The sequence below is a fragment of the Polyodon spathula genome, chromosome 12 (genome assembly GCF_017654505.1).
Source record: "Polyodon spathula isolate WHYD16114869_AA chromosome 12, ASM1765450v1, whole genome shotgun sequence".
NCBI classification, from domain to species: domain Eukaryota; kingdom Metazoa; phylum Chordata; class Actinopteri; order Acipenseriformes; family Polyodontidae; genus Polyodon; species Polyodon spathula.
The window spans coordinates 22898680-22918726 of record NC_054545.1 but is presented as its reverse complement, the minus strand read 5'-3'; the positions used below and the strand labels follow the sequence as shown (position 1 = coordinate 22918726).

At 38.2% G+C, this 20047-nt stretch overlaps 1 protein-coding gene across 1 annotated transcript in view; it reads left to right on the top strand.

Annotated features, from left to right (window-relative positions):
• The first annotated feature begins 1496 nt into the window (after window positions 1-1496).
• LOC121324703 (prefoldin subunit 1) overlaps window positions 1497-20047 on the top strand; it is a 63185-nt gene continuing 44634 nt past the window's right edge. Inside the window, exons 1-2 of the mRNA XM_041266824.1 lie at window positions 1497-1601; window positions 3300-3466. Coding sequence (XP_041122758.1) covers window positions 1548-1601; window positions 3300-3466 — 221 coding nt within the window. The 5' untranslated portion in view covers window positions 1497-1547. The remainder of the gene's footprint in view (window positions 1602-3299; window positions 3467-20047) is intronic.

Here is a 20047-nt window from a genome sequence, read left to right as displayed (position 1 = left end):
ATGACTCTCAATTCAATTCAATGGTGCTTTATTGGCATGACTGACAATTAGAACCATTTACCTAAATGCATTAAACAATATATCATGTAAACATTATGAACATTCATTTGCATTCAAAAATAAGTAAAATAAATAAAAATAATAAATAAATGGAACAAAGGCAAATAAAGAGTGAACATTCTAAAGGAACAGCTAACAAATGGAATAATGGTAAACATAGAAATCATGGTAAAATAATAAATAACATAACAATGACCATAGGTCAATAAAATGTAACACTGAACTTTGGTTAAACTCTCAAAGCAGTGCTGAGTTTTTTCTGGATCTGAAGAAGGGAGGTTGACCTCTCCTTTCTCGCAGTGACCACACAGTCTGTCTTCTCTGGGCAGCCAGGATTTTTTGTGCCGGCCGATTTCGAAGGCCAGACTGTGGTCACTGAGCCTGGTACTTGGTCAGGATCTGCCTCTGCTTTATACCTCTGACAGTGAAGAGATACTCTACGAGGGTAAAGTTTCTTTTTAGGGCCCGATAGCAATCAAGTTTATTTTGGGATCCCAGTGTTCCAAATAATATTTTTTGATTTGTTTTATAATTTGGTTTACTCTAATTGGCAGTGTTTAGCAGTGATGTCCTGAAGCTGGTTAGTGTAAGTGTGAATTGTTGCAGTGAGCTTCAGGACCAGCTGGATGAGGGGACTGTTTTCTGGGCTGAGCTCTTGGGTTTGAAGGGCCTTGTACTGGAGTGAGTCTGGCTCACCTTTCCTCAGATGTGCTCTTTTCTGTATGGAGATGAGCAGTGGATAGCGGCCTACTTCAGCCCTGCATGCATGGTTTATGTTTTTTGCTGTACCTGTAATATGTTTTTCTCTCTCTCTCTCTCTCTCTCTCTCACTCTCTCTCTCTCTCTTTCACTCACTTGCAGTGTTGTCAGGGAAGCTCTCATGGTGCCTGTGCCAGTTTCACCCCTTTCACAAGTACATTCACACAAAAACAGCCCACTAGAGCTTTTAAGGTAAATGATATAATTTGTTGACAGTACAGTTTGTTTACATGCCCTGAAAGTAATTTTAACTGAAAGGAAAAGTTTTGCCCTCAATTAAAATCTGCCTTTCTCAATGAAAAGAACGGCAACAGGCAATGCGCTGGGACACATCCCTGCTCTTATACAGCAAGATTTCACATTTCACAATTCTGGCAATATAATGTCTTACATCCAACAAGAATGTAAATTAACGTGGAAATAATGTAAAGCTACCGAAACTAGTAAAATAGAAATAAATCTTAAATCGTTTATTTGTGTAACTGTAATAATAAAAAAAAAAGGTAGCATGTGATTTGTAATGAAAACAACAATAAAAAAATGCATAAATAAATAAATGGATAAACAGTGACCAATGAAAGGCGTGTTTTCACATGATTCTGGAGGGATCTGCTCTAAGGCACTGCAGTGTGCATAATTCCCCACGAATAAAGGGAATGAACCCAGCGGAGAGGGAAGTGTTACATGCCTTGCGCAGTTAATTCAGTTTAGCCAGGAGCCGACTGCGCATGTGCACGGTCCCGTCAAAGATGGCAGCCCCTGTAGACTTAGAATTGAAAAAGGTAAATATTCTCGCTGTGAATTTTGTGTTTGTGTGTGTATATATATATATATATATATATACATATACACACCAAATAGAAAGTTTAAATATTAGCTACAATAGTGAAAGATTTGCTGAAGATAGCAACTTGTTTCGGGGCTGGAAGCATGCTGTCTGAGTCTGACTGTGTGAATTAAACCGCTAGGCAAAGAGGCCTGTGTTTCTTTAACTGTACTGAAGTTTAAAATATTTTATAAAATATGTTTTACTAGTTTTTACTATAGCATACGCAATTCTATACTAATATTCTGCACTGGTAAATGTACGTGGCCATATGGAAATACTAGTTTATCGATACAAGCTTTACGATTTACAGACTATAAAATCAGTTATCTATTGTTTTCTTAACTACTAACTCACTTTATTTTGTTATTAAACACAATTACATTTTGTGCGTACCTTCAGCCATCTTCTCCAGCAAATACTTAGTCTTTCGGGGCGTGCACCAGGCGAAGCATGCCACAGAAGCACTGCGCTAATTGCAGCTCGTGTTGCCTTAGCTATAGCGTCTGTAATTCAAAACCATCATTTAAATGAATTTACGTTTTATTTAAGTCAATTTCACCCATTGAGAAATGAATCGTGTAATTTTCCGTGCACTTGAGGACGGCAGTTCAGTGGGTTACAGCACAACAAACACCGTCAATTTCTTCAGACATAGTAACACCATTTAAACAAAAAATTGCATCCAGAACAACGCGATTCTGGAAATCTCTCTTTGTAAAAGCAGACCGGCTTGATACATGCTTCATTCTGGGCATCACATTGATTTAGGAGCTCTGTGCCCGAAATCTTGCACGCCAGTACAACCACGCTATATGATAGACTTCATGTATTCTGGTGTCTGAAAAGGAATAACAGCCAGTTTAGTTTTTCTTCTTACTGTAACAGATGTACAATGCCCAGACACAATTAGGAAACCCTCCACCCAGGTATTTAATGCAAAGGCAAAGTAGATACTGGCTTCATCAGGTGATAAGGTACTGTATATGATCACCGTGGATAGTAAATAAAGGGTTTGTATTTCACTGCCCCGTAAATAGGACCTCCAAATAATCAACGTTTAATCTTAATGTTATAAAAATAGAAGAAACAGCTTGGGTCTCGGTAGAAATCAGTTAAAATAAAAGTCTGGGTGTTGCCAGTTTTTTTTTACATTTTTTTTTTTTAATCATTTGCATTGTTTCTCTCCTTTTGAAATAAATTGAGGCAAACTTGTATGTGCCTTATGATTTTATTGTACTGAAATGATTTTGGCTTGCTTTTGTTGATCTGCAATTCCTTTAGAGGGGGTTGCCACTAAAGTGAATGTAATTTGTTACGGAGCATCATAGCTGATCCACAATGCTTAATGTTTACCACGGACAAGATGTGTTTAGTACATCTGTGTTTCAAGATTATTGTTTGTGGTTTAAAGATTATGATCTAGAACTTGCACATCTGCCATGACCTGCACAAAGCTAGGGCGTTAATGGGCAAGAAATGCTCCACTCCAGTGATTTTGCATTTATTTATCTGCCCCAATCCTTACGCTATATATAAATCAGAAAATGGATTGTGACATTTATTTAAGGGCAGTTATTTTTTCCAGTCGCTATCAAAGTCGCATCTGATCAAACAAAACCCTTGACGTCTCATTCCTTGCTGTGTTTCCCAGGCCTTTGCTGAGCTGCAGGTGAAGGTGATGGACACACAGCAGAAAGCAAAGCTGGCAGACCTGCAGATTGAACAGCTGAACCGCATGAAGAAGCACGCACACCTGACCGACAGTGAGATCACCACTCTGCCAGACGAGACCCGCATGTACGAGGGGGTGGGAAGAATGTAAGTCACCTAAGCAACTCTTAATGAATACTGTAGTAGTTCACAGTAGCGCTCGTTTTAGGTTTGAGTCAGTCGCATCATTATATCATAGCCCGTGCTTTTTGGGGATATGTACAGGTGTCTCTGTCTGTTCATCCGTCTGACTGTGTCACACTTTTACATGTATCTTGGGAACACAAGAACGTATTCCACATACTGTGAGACATTTTTATTTTCAATGAAGCAAACACATAATTTGCTTCCCTAATGACATATGGACTATATTAAAGTACAAAGAGCGAACACAGTATTGCACCTAATAATTATTGCCATCATTCTGTAAGTCTGACACGCACAGTATAGTAGAGTTTATTTTTTAAAATGTACTCATTGCTCCTTGCAGTTACTTCAGTGCTACACTTGCGGGTCACAGTGAGCCAAAGCGTGAAACTTCTGGGAGTTTGAGTTCTGAGAGAGAGAAATGTGTGTGTGTGTGTGTGTATATATATATAATATATATTATTAGATACCACACATTCCCTTTGCTTACCATTAACAAGCAAAAACTAAATTTGGTTACTTTCTTTTCGACATGATGTAAAACAAGCACCCCATAGATAATGCCTAAACGACAAAACGTGTCATTTTCTAAAGCTTCTGGTTTACCGGTGTATCATTTAGCAGTGCAGACTTTACGCTAGGTTCCTTTCAGTTAGACAATTGAGCTAGTTAAGCAGGCATGTTCTAAACAGTGGCACACCAGAGACCCCCCAGGTTATGCATTCTAACCCTAAAAGGGGCTCTCGTCTCTTATGGGGGTGCTTTAGCCCCCTGAGCCGCCCCGTATTTTGAACCTTGCGGAAAAATAGGAAAACACTTTTTTTGTGTTTAAAGTACTTTTGCATTGATTTTTTTTCCTACATGCTCAACACTGATAAGATACACAGGTTTAGTTTCGAAATAACCCTTGTTTGCAACATTTTATTCCATTAATAATTTTACAGTGTTTTTCGTTTTTATTTAAACTGCTAGAAACTATTCCGTTTTTTCAAATTTCTAAATGATTGGTTCAAGTAAATTTAAGTACAATGTAAAAATGCATCAAAATATAGATATACTACTAAAACAGTACTGTAAATTCCAGTAGTAACAGTGTAAACCACTGGCAAATGGTACTTTAATGGATTTAAAACGTAATAATTAACAGAGCGTAAAATCAAGTTATACATCACATCTGTATTAACCTATTTTATTTTAGCTTATCAGGTACCCAAACAAGTTCAAAAACATATATTCTTTGATTTACTGAACATCTCTTTCCTAAACCATACTTGGACAATAGTTCCAGCTGCATTGGCTTTTACAAATTCATTGTATTAATTCAAATTTAAAAGAAAAGTATTAAACATGCTTGCGTCAATTAAAGCATAAATAAATCAATGAATTAAACCGTGCACCATCTAATAACCAGTAAACAAACCATATTAATGTTGCATATGGTGTAGTACAATTGCATTTAATATCTAGGAACTCCATTAATTTTGTTTTGTTAATCAGAACCATAACCATACACATACTTTACAAGTGTACCACTGTGTTGCACTGACATGTAGAACAAGTTAGAGTTCTGCATCTGGTCGGGTGCCCGCGGATGCCCACGGCTGACCTGCAAAGCTTGTCAAGTTTGGGTCCGAATGTGAACTTTTCCACGATTTACGGTTCAGACACGGTTATGAATTTGAATAACCGAAAATGTTTTTTGTGCCCTTTCAACATAGTGATTTATTAGAAGGTAAATTCTTGGACCATAACAGGTTTTCAGCGTTTAGGGAGCGGTCGGCTGACTAAGCAGTGTTCTTGGTTTGTAATGCTGCTTGTTTGATATGTTGCAAGATTATTTTATCACATCTGCTTGGTGATATTAAAAATGTCTGTGTGTGGATGAGGTGAAACAAAAGTTAGTCCAGGGTTTATATCATGTAGTGGATAATAGTGTGAGAGGTAAATCAGAAGTGTGGAATTCTTTTGGAATCATATTGAATGAAAATAATGAAAATGTGACTGGATTCGTTGCTTGTAAAACCCGTCATTGTGTTTTTGTGTACAGCAGCCACAAAACTGGTACATCATCTCTGTGAAAGCACGGGTGTAGCTCCCTTTCAAAGGCCTTGAATATCCCTTTGAGCACAGTCAAATCGATCATTAAGACATCGAAGGTATTCGGCACCACCCAGAATCTGCTTAGAGCAGGCCGTCCTCCCAAAATGAGCAGCCGGGTAAGAAGGGCATTGGTCAGAGAAGCCACCAAGAGGCCAATGACAACTCTGGAAGACCTACAGCGTTCCATGGCTGAGATGGGAGAAACTGTCCATGTGTCAATAATAGCTGAAGTACACCACAAATCTGTCCTGTATGGAAGAGTGGCAAGAAGGAAGCCATTTCTGAAAAAAGCCCATGTAAAGTCTTTCTTGGAATTTGCAAAAAGGCATGTGGGAGACTCTGTCAAAAGATTCTGTGGTCCGATGAAACGAAAATTGAACTATTTGGCCTGAATGCAAAGTGTTATGTGTGGTGCAAACCCAACACAGAACATCACCCAGGTAACACCATCCCTACTGTGAAGTATGGTGGTGGCAGCATCATGGTGGTGGGATGCTTTTCATTGGCAGGGACTGGGAAGCTTGTCAGGGTAGAAGTCAAAATGGAAGGAGCTAAATAGAGGCAAATCCTTGAGGAAAACCTGCTTCAGTCTGCAAAAGACCTAAGACTGGGATGGAGGTTCACCTTTCAGCAAGACAGTGAGTCCAAGCACACAGCCAAAGCGACACTGGAGTGGCTTAAAAACAAGAACGTGAATGTCCTAGAGTGGCCCAGTCAAAGCCCGGTCTTGAATCTGATTGAGAATCTGTGGCAAGACGATCCCCATCCAACTTGACAGAGCTTGAACAATTTTGCCAAGAATGGGTGAATATTGCACGATCCAGATGTGCAAACCTGGTAGAGACTTACCCCAAAAGACTGCTGTAATTGCTGCCAAAGGTGTTTCTACCAAGTATTGACTCAGGGGGGTGAATACTTACTATATGCACTGTACACATTTTGAGGCTGTGGATCAGCATCACTTTGTTGCTGCTCTTCAGTGGAGTCTGTTGACTCCTAGTCCTGAGGTTCATTTTCTTCATCTGCATCTGAGTATCTGAAATGCCAAGGTTTATCTTGGCAGCTTCCCCTATTGGTGGTACTGGGATTTGGCTTGAGCATAGAAACTGTCGTGGACTCTAGGAATGGGCTTCTTGCTGTTACTTGAAGATCTGTTGTTGAGTTTGAGAAAGGACTGAAGTAGCAAAAGCTGCGTGTGTCAGGAATTGTTTTAGGTGTGTGATCAGATCAAAGGGTGGAAAGCTCTTTTTTGATTTCCTCAACTTCCTTTGCATCAACGTACAGAATGCTGATATTTGGGCAGACAGATCGCAACAAAGGCAAAGTCCTCTGGAGAATTCACCAATGCCTTTCCCTGCAGAATCCGCCGCCAGACAGTGCATTTCAGTGCTTTTGATCAAGCTACAATGGTTTTTGTGGCTTATATTGAATTTAATTGAACTATACTAAATAAATTAAATTCAGTGCTTCATGCCAAAAGCTGTGGAGCGGCACTTGAAGTGGGGGGGGGGGCCATAGATTTTTTAGTAGCCTACTATCACCATATTTAAGGTGGTACGGCTGGAGTACATTATTAAATGGTAAAGTCTGGTTTAAGTTTATTTTAACAATTCCTGCTTTGAAATAGTATGTTGTGTTGCTTTATGGTGACTTCATTACATTTGTATTTAACCAAAATATGGTAAATTAAATTTTAAATAACTTAGCTAGTGAAAACTTAATATAATGTAACGACAAGTATTTTAAATGGGAAATTTAAATCCTGTTGTGGAGAAGTTACTCACTACAATACTTAACATGTTGTTTGGAAAATGAAGCGAAAACACTTTCCAAAGAAATCCTGTCTGTTTGTATTTCTTTGTCCAAATTCTGATGCAATTGAGGTTATATCTGTTAGGCGAGGGGTTCCTTATGGCTATACCCACAAGTCATTAAATCTGTGCTGTGCCATTTTTTATCGTAAATATTTTTTTGTGCGACAGAGATGAAAATCACCTTTCTGCTCTGCTGTGGTCAGTGGTATTGTGCAATACAAGCGGAGCAGTTTGTGAACTTCTGGAAGTAATCTTCTAGCCACTGGCACTACAGTCATTGTATTAGAGATGGACTTGTCCCCTTTTTAGTCTCGTTTTCCCCTTGCTTCTTTTAAAATGTCAGGCATCATAAGCAGCTGTGTGTGTAAGCGGTCAAAATCAAAGTCATTATAATAGGTTTCCAAAGTTATTGTTGAAAACGTTATGGCTTCTCAATTAATTCAGTTTCCCAGCGTGAGATTTCTTTTAAAATGTGCCTTCCGTGGTGTTGTGGGGGAGGGGGTTTCTGAAGGGGGTTGAACGGAGACATCGCAGCCAGGGACTATATATATATATATATATATATATATATATATATATATATTTAGAATTTTTTTTTTTTTTTTTTTTTCCATTTACCAGCTTTAAAGTGGTCGGGCCATGACCTGGATGGCCCCCTGGCTCCGCGGCCACTGCTTCGTGCAATATATTAAAATAATTGCATTTGCAATTTTTAGCTGCAGATGTCATGTTAGTTACAAAAAGGAGCCACGTCAGTTACATCATTTTTTTTTTTTTAAGTATTTATTCTATTAATAATTTGCCATGACATTAGTCATGAGACAAGCTAAGATTATTCAAAGTTTCATTGGTTATTTAAAAAATAATCTATACTGTAACTGCCATCACAAATGTAACTGAAATGGCACTTCATCAAGGGGGAAAATGTCTCTGTGATTATCATACAATGTTGTTTTTTGTTGGTAATTTGCCATTTATACAATAATCTTTTATGTATTCTAAGTGAAAAGGAATAATTACCTGCATCAAATGTGGTAAAGTACAGGGACTGGACCACATGACATTAAAAGCAAGATGTCTTCTGGTCACATGATTTGGATTAGCAGCAAATATCTTGTGACTTCTGACACTGTAAATATCCCTCTAACATCATATGCAAAAATAATTAACTGATTCAATTAATTTTAACCTCAAATGATCATTTTTCATGGAACTACCCTCCATTCAAACAAAATGTTTTCTACATCGAGCCATAAACAAGTTCCTCCTCTATGGCTCGTTTTTCTTTCACCATATTTAAGTTTGTCTCTGTTTCGTCTCCAGTCATGTACTGTTTTTTCAGCATTGCGATTGCCATACATTTTGTCAAATTCAACAACGCACAATTTCAAACCTGTTGTGCATTTTAGTTTTTTGTCTGACTGACCTACTTTATCCAGTCTCAAAGACATCTGCATTATTATAGCACTGCAGTTACAACTAACGGAAGACTGATACGTTTACTCAACTTTCTAACTAATAGCTGTTTGCTACAAATTCCAGGGGAGGGTTCAGACTGAATGTTGACAAATCAATGGCTCAGGAGGGTGGGAACAAGGAAATTCCTAGAGATGGCCAGCTATTGTGTTAAAGGTGAAGTAGTATAACTGTGAAGTTTTCATATTCTGAAGCTTGATAACTTTTTTAATTAATTTTTTTTTAATTAATTTTTGTAAAATTGTGTTTTACCCCATTTTCTCTCCAATTTAAAATGCCCAATTCGTAAACCTGGCTCTCTGCCGCAGGGTTAGAAAATAACAATATTGTGCTACTAGTCCAAAGGACTAGTACCTTTTGCAATTTGCTAGTCCTGATGTAAACTTGCTAGTCCTTATGTGAAGTGCTTAAATTGGAATCAGCAGCATTTGGGGTCCCTAAAAATAGGCTTAGATTTTATTTTGCTAAAGAATAAACACCGTTATAAATTTAGATTTACATTTTTTTTTTAATGAAGCACCTTCATAAACGCTCATACAGATCGATCAATCGCCTGTTTGCACATTGTGCATAACATGTGTTGCTATTTACAAAAATGCTGGCTGGCTATGAATTACCATCTATAATAATTAATGTACTCGCGTACACATATGATCTTCACTAAAGTCCCAATTTAAAGTACGGTAGAATTTGCCAGAACTGACAGACGTTTATCTACTAGGTTTAGATATTAATGAGAGCATAGCAAATACAAAGGAAAACCGAGGGAAATGCAGATCTTTTCAATAAAGCTGGGATACTTTGTATAAATTGATCTTTATATTTTTAAATGCTGCACTAACAGTTCTGCTTGTGAAGCATCCACACTATAATTTGACAGAACAGCTGATTTATTTGAACTGTACGGGACCTTATTTTCCCTTATTGGTGCTTGAGCCCCGCAGCACCAAATGTGTGTCTTTTCGTTCACATAAAGTCAGAAAAAAACAACATATGAATCCAAATTAACATGTATTTATACTAAAGTAATACAAAAATGACTACAAAAGATTTATAAGTGAGTAGTTTTTCGAGATTTACAATAGTGAGTAATTTTTCGAGATTACACTCTGCAGCCCCGCCATGCAGCTATCTCAGAGCTACAGCGTCGGAGGTCCATGTGGCTCTGGGCCGCTTGTAGGCATGTCCGCAGGCGCCCAGCCAGTCTACAGGGGACACCCTGGCCGGCCTAAGCCCTCCCCACCCGGTCTGCGCTTGGATTAATTGTGCCCCGCCCCCTGGGAACTCCTGTCCATGACCGGCAGTGGAATAGCCTGGACTTGAACCGGAGACCTCCAGGTTGTAGAGTGCATCCTGCACTCAACACAGAGTGCCTTTGTTGGATGCGCCACTCTGATTTCTCCACGTAGACGCATCTGGGTCAAGAGGAGGTCAGCCAAGAGCCTGAAAGCTTGCATTTTAACATTCAAAATGACTAAGGGTATTGAGAGAACTTTTAATTAAAACAGTGGTTTTGTGTTTCTACCTAGCAATGTGACCTGAGTGCCATAGATCCTGAAAAAAAATTAATTGGTTTGTTGACAGTTAAATTTGTGTGAGCCATAACCGTGGCTGTAATAATCCCCTTGTGGTACTGGTGCAGTAGTTTAATATTAGACACATTGGCGCATATGTTGCACCAATGTATTAGCCACTCCACCCTTTTAAGGGCCCCACAAAAATGCCTAGGAAATCGACTTACGCAGCATTTTTTTTTTTGCGATAGGTGAGATTTACTAGTTTAATTTTCTTAGCTCCTTTTACTTGGGTGTGTAGGTTTGGATGATGCATCTGAAACTGTTTGTAATTTCTTGAATCTTGATCTGAATTTGTTGAAACAAAGAAAATATGTATTTGGTGATGCACTATATTCCACACAATGTGATATTTATTTTAATATAATTTCTTAGAAAAGTCCCAGACAGAGCTGTATAATAAAAGTACCCACAATTGGGATGTTTGATACAATAATGTTCAATATATCCTAATTAAGATTAGAACAATTAATAAAAAATACAACCAAATAGAAACTTTTCATTTCACAAATGAAAAACAGTGAGCCATGCATTTCAACAAAAATCCTAACCTGTTTATCAGAATGCTCTCAGATTGTCCTGAGAATATTACCATGTTCTATTTGTCTTGTGCAGAGTGCCCGTATTAAAATACTAAAGCAGGGGTGCCAATACTTTTGTCATGAACGAATACTTTAAATGAAATGTTTATTTATTGTTTTTATAAAGATTAGTTAAATTACTAGAAATTGTGTGTTTTTATTTTTGGTTGATTACAAAGTGGTTCAAATTTACTATTAACCTGTTACTTTGAATTATGGTATATTAAGCGTAGGGTGCCAATACTTTTTTCTGCGGATGAGTCTGAAAGTGGCATGTTGCTACAGTAACTCTGCAGTACACAAAGAATAAGGACATATGTTCAAAAGCGTCTTCCCAATGCTTACAGGTAATTGGAAATACTTTATGAATTATGAAAATGCTGAAAAGTTGATATTTTAAGTTAGAAATGACAGCCCCATTTGGTTGTCTGGTCTAATTGGAATCCCAACTGTAGTGCAGTAGCTGTGTCTGGTATTTACAGCGTTTTTTTGTGGAAACTCCATTGTTTTGATCTTGTTTGCCTGGGCAAAACAACAACAGCACTGCTTCCTGTGCCATTATCTAGGAGCTGCAGCTGAATATCTGGAATACTCATTTGGAATGAACTCTGCCTTTTCAATGTGGATGTGTTAGAATCCCAACACTGCACTTGGACTTTTTCTCGATGGGAAACTTGACTTGTTTCCACTCTTCTAGTGTAACCCATTTTTCTTTAAGAACTACTGGTCTCCTTCCATGAGTGCCATCCTAAATTTGTACATGTGAACTAGGGAAAATGATGGAGTTCGCCAAATTAAGAACTGCTGTTGTTAATTCTGCAACAATTAGTCACTCCTCGCTGGTACCTGAACCAGATTCCTGCATTTCCCTATACAAGCAAAAGCAAAGTGTAGAAAAGCATGATGAGAGGGTGGTAAAGCATAGGCAAGCGTTGTAAAGTACATAGCAGTATTGTAAGGCATACTACAATGTATGGTAAACTGGTAAATGTATAGTATAACCATAGGGAAAGCATAGAAAAAATAAAATGTGTGCAGATTTGCCATGGTAAACACTTCTAAGGGTTCTTTCCCCTTGCTTGTGGTGATGCGCCCAGGAGGAGTAGGGATCTTGGTGATATTGATGCCTCACTGTTTAATCAGGAGAGGGCACTGTGTGCAGGTTAGGGTCAGGAGAGGGCACTGTGTGCAGGTTAGGGGCTTCTCTCAGATGCATGTGCCAGTAGTTGCCCAGCTTGTGATTTGATTGTAAGTGACCTGAAGGGAAAGCTATACCAGGTCACTGGACAACTGGATCCTAAGAGCAGTGGAAACAACTTTAATCTCTGGAAGATTTGCTAGCACTTATTTTATTATCAATGATATACCCATGTGTTCTGATGGTCTCCCTTATTAATTGATTCAGAGGGGGGAGACTAAAAAATATTAGATTGGCATATGTCTTCCAGCTATTAGTTTTTGTTGCACATGAAACTACATTCATTGGGGATGACAGATCATTGAAGTCTGGATGTTGGATGTTATGAAAGCCATGATGCCTGCTTGTCCTCTTGACCAACTCCCTGCTATCTTATTTCTTGCGTTGAAAATGATATTGTGATCCGAATATGGCTGCTGGAAGAAGTTACATATAAAGAACTATAGAGTATGTTTAAAAGGTGTTGTCATATGGAAATAAATAGCCAGGGCTTACAAATATACTACTACTGTCGTGGAGGATTGCCAGTGAATTGTAAATCTGTTACTTCATGTCCCAATGAAGACCTTGCTATGTATCCTGACAGGCTGTATGGCTATTTCAACCTCCTTCTGCCTGACATCATCATGTTACAAAGAACAGTCTGAGGAGAAAGCGCACAGCAGCCTGATCTTTCCAGCTTTTGTTACCCCTGCCCACACAGGACAAAAAGGCATTTGAGTCTGACTCTGCAACCTTCCCATGTCAGACCCAGGCATTTAAACTGCTAAACCAGCTTCTGGCACAAACAGCCCTTGACACTGAAAAGCGTCGATTCAGGCGGGGAGTGTGTTGCCTCCGTTCTCTCTGAAGATTGAGAGGAAACTTTTTGACCTTACAGCTAAAACTACCTTCTGGGAATGTGAACAAACTGGGTTGTCAACAAAGAGTGTAGTGAACACTACACAAATCTATTTTATTAAAGCTTCATTTAAATGCAGAAGAGAGCATTTCAATTACTATTCTTGGCTAGTTCCACGTACCCAGGCACTAATAGGACAGCCTTGGTGGCATTAGGTAGACCAAGATTTGCGTTAATTAGGACCTGTGACTTTGACATTTGCAGGAAAAAGGTATATCGGAAAATGGAACCAGAGCCAACGTCGCTGGCATACCTAGATTATTTTTTTGCTGGCTAGACATTTTAGTTAATTTCTTTTAATGCCAGACACTATTCATGCCCTTTATGTAAACCAGTGTTAAATTAAAGAGACATCACTCTTGTTTGTCAGAACCCAAACCAAAATCAGCAGCCAGTGAAGTATGTGTGAGACATTGCTGGGCTAGAAGTCTATGAGCCCTCGCCCTCCAGAACTGTGCAGCTCCAGTTACCAGTGTGCTGCCGTTCTGGAGGCAGGGTCCGCCTGACACTGTAAACTGAACTGCTTTCAGGCTGTGTAACTGCAGAACTTTATTAATAATCATTAAAGATGAACTCGGGATCAAATCATGTATCAGTCCTCAAGTTATTCGAGAACAATGGTAGAAATTTGCCTGCAAGGTCAGAGTCTAGGAATGCATCAGCACTGGGGAGCTTCTGCAAAATTCAATTAGCTGAGGTAATAGAAACCTCAACTGATGGTGCTTAACTATTTCCAGTGGGAAAGGGGGAGTATGAATGTATTCCTCTGATACACATCAGGAGAGATGAACTAAGCTTCAGCTGCAGTGTAAAGTTTTGCAACATTTTGATTTACAAAGTTAGTAGAAATAGATATAAGATAATAATAAAATAAACCTTGGTGTTAAGGCTTTGGAAAGTGTTATGGAAGGTGCTTTATAAGTGGTGCAGTCAGAAACTGATTTCTTGATTTAAATTTTAGACAGTTAACAATCAATGCATTGAGAGCACTTTAGTATTCAATAAAATCATTTTGTTCCACTCAGTGATATAATAAATGCATTGAGAACACTTATTAAAAAGCAAGAAGACATAATTTTTTTTCATTAGATTCTGGATTTCTCTTCTCAGAACAAATAGAAATGGAAGAGCTTCTAGTCCAGTGATGTGCAAGGAAAGCATGTGTTTCTGGGTAGTTACGGCAGCCTCCAAATAGGGCTGTTGATTAGTGGCTGTTTAATCAAGGCATTTAAAGCTAATTGTTGCATCTCTAATTCCACTGAAGTGTTTGATAGCTGTGCTAGATGCTTCTGAGCTACAGTATCACACGCTCAGTTCTACACAGGCCTTGCGGTCTGGTTTTGACATTCTTCTGTGACCTAGTCTTCTATACACTAATATCAGAAAGCGCACATTGTGTCGGTTTACAAGCTGCGTTCTTCACACAAAGCAAGCAGATGTTGGCGAGAACATTGAAACAACCTAACAGGATGACATTTAAGAGCAGGAAACCTGCAAGGAAGGCTGTGGAAGGAGAGGGGCCCTGACTTCAAATGAAATGATCTGGATCTCAGATCATATAACATTCAGAGAGGGGCCCTGACTGTAAATGAAATGATCTGGATCAGATCATATATCATTCAGAGAGGGGCCTTGACTGCAAGTGAAATGATCTGGATCAAATCATATAACATTCAGAGAGGGGCCATGACTGCAAATGAAATGATCTGGATCAAATCCTATAGCAACTTGTCCAGGGCCTGAAAATGTCTGTGGGTGACACTGGGTATCAGTCTTGGCAGTCAGTGTGGCACAACTAAATTTTTTTGGGTCTAATAATATAAATGGCACATCTGATAAATAGTACAAATGCCCTGAGGGACATCTTATTCAGATATTTTGCATGCATTTGAAAGTTGTGCATTCAGGGATACCAAGACATTTAGGTCCAGATTTCTAAAAGAATTGCGCATGTTTTATGACCATAAAACAGGCGCTGAGGGTTCTGAATTCTTGGATGGGATTTATAAAACACACACAATGGCATAAACACAATTAATTGCTTGATTTACGGGGGCAATGTCGCTGAACGAAACCGCTAAAATTGGGAGGGGATTTTGCAAATGAGGTCTGTTAAATATTCCGTCTCATTTATTAAAGCTGCCGGTAATTGCGGGCCTCGAATTTGCGTGATTTATTTTAAGAACTCTGAAAAGCAGGCGTTAATTTGCTGCAGTCATACAGTAAGTTATGTAAGGCAAAGTTATGTGGGAGACTTGTCTACAGCAAGAAGGAAACATTTTGCAAAGAGCTAATTTTTTAACCCTTCTAATCAAGTCAGTTTGTAAATTACGGTTGATAATACCGGTAGCATATTGTTTTGCAAACTCCAATTTTCAGTACATGTTTCATAGCTTACATGACAAAACAGAAAGTCTGCAAATAGAGAATATAGAATCCATCTAAAAAAAGGTTCTTAGAAGCACCTAAAAAGGTCTACCCACAGTGGCAAAGCAAGGTTCTGATGAGAGCCTTTACTTCTAGAGTGTAGGCATTATTATACGAATGGTGGAGGAGATTAAGAAAAGATGAAATGATATTCTGAGGCACAGGAAAGAAAGTCTCATATACAATGAGGGCTCATTCTCCACAGTTATTTTAGTAATGCCTACAGAATGTATTTTTGCAATATGGCATTCTAGTATTTAACAATACTGGTTCAGGCAAGATTGTTAAATTCGAGTTGGAAAGAAAACTGTAAAAAAAAAAAAAAAAAAAAAAGACAGAGGGATAGGTGACGCAGTTAGTTTGTAGCTAGAGCAAGTAGAGTTTTTCGACCACATATACCATACAGATATGCTTTAAAATCATACATAGAGTAAGAAATACAGACAAACATAAGAAATAGGAGAGTTGTAACTGTGTAAGACTTTTAGAAAATATAAGTCGTAGTTAAACTGAAGACTGTTTGTAGGCAGCTGTATTGTTGCTGAACATATTGCTGTACAACAGTGGAAGGATTATCCACCCATTTGAGTGCCTTGGATGTTAATAAGTAAAACTTCTTGTTTCTGAAGTTTGAAAATCTGTATGCCTGGAATTATTCTATATGAAACAAGATGATGAACTAATAATCTGAAGCACAGTAACTGGATGATGTGTCATAAAGTGTAAACAACCTACTACAAACTTTGAAGTGGTACATTTGTTTATTAAGAAGTCATCACACATTCCATATTTTATTCATTTGTCCTGGTGATGTATTTTGAGCTTGTAACAGATCTTCATGTGTTACAAGTACTGCTTGTACCAAAATCTCCAATTTCATTTTGGTAAATTTCAGTGTTTGCTTCTGAGCATCCTCATCACCCTGGCTAGTACCAGGCTGAGGTCTTTGTGTGCCATACATTTTCTTTTGGAATGTGTAGCCTACACACGCAGGTTTTACCTAAACCCGATATTTATTGTCAGAGGTGTGTAATTCTTCACCGCTAATTGCGATGAGGGGTATTTAAATTGGTTGATTGTGGAATCGCCTGCTTTACCTAATTAGTCTTATAAAATTGGTTGTTATTTTGACGATGAATGCAGCTGTACTGAACACGCACGTTACGGGGCTTTTTGCAGTCATTTTTTCCCATTCATACATTTGGGCCATAGTGTGTATATATAATGCTAACAGAAACTATTAAAATTATTTGACAAAAATTTAACACTAGAAAGACTGGAGATATACTCATACCTAGAAGCACTGCAGCAGTCTTTCTGACGGCTGTATTCAAAACACTGTAAATAGTATAATGAAAGGAAAACAGTCGGTTGTTTTTTTGTTTTAATTGAGTACGCCACAAACATCTGAACAACCAAAGCATAATATATAAACATTTATTTTACAAATCAAAACAAAAAAATGTAAACAGACAGACATCTGAACAGACTTCGGTTTACAACATACGGTACATATTTATAAAATTGAAATGATAGCAATATATTTTTTACTTTTCAGCAGCAATTGGTTTATTACCAGATGAGTAAAAGCAACTGAACAACGTAGATATATAAACTTAGAAAAAAAAAACATTTTACAGACGCACACTGCACAAGAAGTTATAAAAAAAAAAAAAAAGTAATTTCTTTTTCTTTTTTTTTTTTTTTTTTTGACAAAAGGGTATTCCTTTACCTTGAGTCTAAGGCTGTTCACAATCAACACAGATAATGTGCTTCTCCACGCCACCTTTCTGCACAGGGCACAGCTGTCCGAAGTTTTGTTTTTATTGCACTTGCCAACCTGGCATTGGCGGCTCTCGACAGGTTTGTCAGATTCTGCTGTGGGTTCACGCTTGGCAGTCTCCCTCTCCAAATGCTTCTTGCGAAGTTCCTTTGCTAACTATAAAATATATTCTCTCCTTGGTAAGTTCTTCTCTGTGCGGTCTTTGTAAATTACCCATGAGTTGATGTCTGCTGGTCCAATACATTGTAAAACACCTGAACAGACCACTGTCAGGAGACAGCTTTCACGGAATACTTCCCTGCCATCTGATCCAAAACATACACTCCATATTTTGTTGCGTTTTAAAACCCCATGGTCTCTGGTATTTATTTTCACTAGTTCCGATGCTAGTTGACTGACCAAAGTAGCGTAGCTGGCAAGCAGGCGCCAGCCTTCAAAAGGCTGACTGAAAACAATAGAATGTCAGTCATTCACTCAGGCAGAGGGTAGAGACTAATCTGATTACAGCTAAACACAATGCGGACAAATAAATTGGTAAATAAAAATTGGTAAATAAAAATAATAAAGTAGAATACCGTTCTGTATAATCACAATACAATTGTTTTCTGTGTGGCTGTCAATGTGACTGCTCCCGGGGCTTTTAGGTATAATGTAATATATCTCCTTTATTTCTGCACTCCCGCGTTTCATGCTTTGTGAGACTATTTAATACATACGGACAGAAAGGTACATGAACGCGCCCCATATATGTTACACGACTGGAGAAAATTACATTTTAAAACCAAAAACCGCAAAAATGACCGACACAGGGCGTCTGGCGTTAAGAAATTGAGAAAGACCTTTAGTCGAAGTGTTGATCAGTAGTTTAAAATAATTTCAATAATTTATTTTAGTATTGCGCCAAAATATTTAATGAGCATGCTCTTTGGGTGGGGTAAAAGGGAAGCGACCTGCCTCCATTCAGTCTGCGTTTTCCTTCTCTATGCTGGAGCCGATTGTATGAGAGGTGCTGAATAGAAAAAGGTTTCTGAGGAATGTAGAGAAGCGGATGCCAGGGACCATGACATTAAGCAAGTGTCACAAAGACTGCTGACGGCTCACACTGTTCTGTTTGGAATAGCTGTGCAAGTGCAAGCACTGTGCTTATATGATTTGCATATCCTGACTTTCAGCACCGGAGAAAGGCTTAGTGTTTCACATGAGTGACTGTCAGCATAGAATACAGAAGGGGTAGGTGCTGGGGTTTTTTGCATCACTAAAAAGCATCAACATTGTAACACATAGGCAGTGTTGGGAACTTTACTGAAAAAAGTAACTATTACTTGTTTGTTCCTTACTTATTATTTATTAAAAAAAAAAATAGTGTGTTATGTTACTAGTTACATTTCTTTCTCTTGTGTTGTCCTGTGAAACAGTTCCATACGTCTTAACTATACATCTGGTAATTCATTTATTAAATGTGTCAAAATAAGCAAACATTTGACTTTGATATTGTTACCATCGTCCTCTGTCATCTCAAAGTAGTGGCAATACCTCCAACCATAATGTAAACAAACCAGAAAGCTAGCAAGTTCTGGTTACTGAGTACAAAGAAGGGAGAATTTTGAACAGTTTACTGTCTGAAATTTGATACTGCATTAAGATGAAATAGGATTCAAATGCTGAAGACCTGTCTACGTTCTGTGCGTCTGCAATCCGAAAATAACTCTAGAAAAGGAAGAGCGCATATAAAGCCTAACTGAATAGCAGTCTGTGCAGAGGAAACTTGACATGAGAACAATGGGTTATTAATCTGCTGCTAATGTAGGAGTCCTACAGTTGTCCTGTTCCTCCTTATCGAAAGATCTCTGTGTTTGTCGTGGTTTTGAGGGCTGATCTAAAAACACCATTCCATTGCCAGCACTGTCTTTTCCCTCAGTCTACAATAGTAGTTATTCACCCCTGAGCAGTTGTTTTGTCTTGTATTCAACACTGACTTTGCATTAGATTTGAGTATACGCTAGATATGAGTAGTAAAATCCATGCATTTTTCTAGGTAAAACCACTTTCCTGCTTGTCACTTAAAACCTTCCTGTAGGACTCTTCATTTTCACATGAGAAGTTCATTCATTCTGCCACCCCACTATAGATTCACCTCCTTTGTCGCAATGAATTGGACCCCAGCTAAAGTCTTATGTGTAGCAAAGTGAGTGTAAAACTGCTAGTGCTTGTTGCACTGAGCTTGCTTATTCTCTGTGTCCAGTTCATGATACCAAACCAAAACTGGAAATGTAAAAGTTGAGACTAATTTAGTTTTAAATGTGTTCATATTCTTTTTATTCATGAGAAAAACAGAAAGCAACTTCCAGGCGACTCCAGAATTAATGAATGTGAAATTTTGGTTTCTTGAACATTGCCTGCGGTGGAATTTGCTTAAAAAATGACAGCAAAGAATATCTCAAGTCTCATCCTTAATTAGCCATTGTAAAGCTACAGCTCCCTCTATGGACAGTTATGGCAGTGCTAGTATATTTGGTTCCCCCATTAAGTTAGTTACATTTTTAGAAATGATTAGGGCGCTATTCAAAGATTAGTTTTCTTGCCAGGGATTCATAGATTGTTGTAAACCTTCAAATGTTTGTCAGACAAGAGTCACACACTGAATGTTTGTTTTTTGTTGTTACTTGTTGACAGGAACTGTTTGACAAT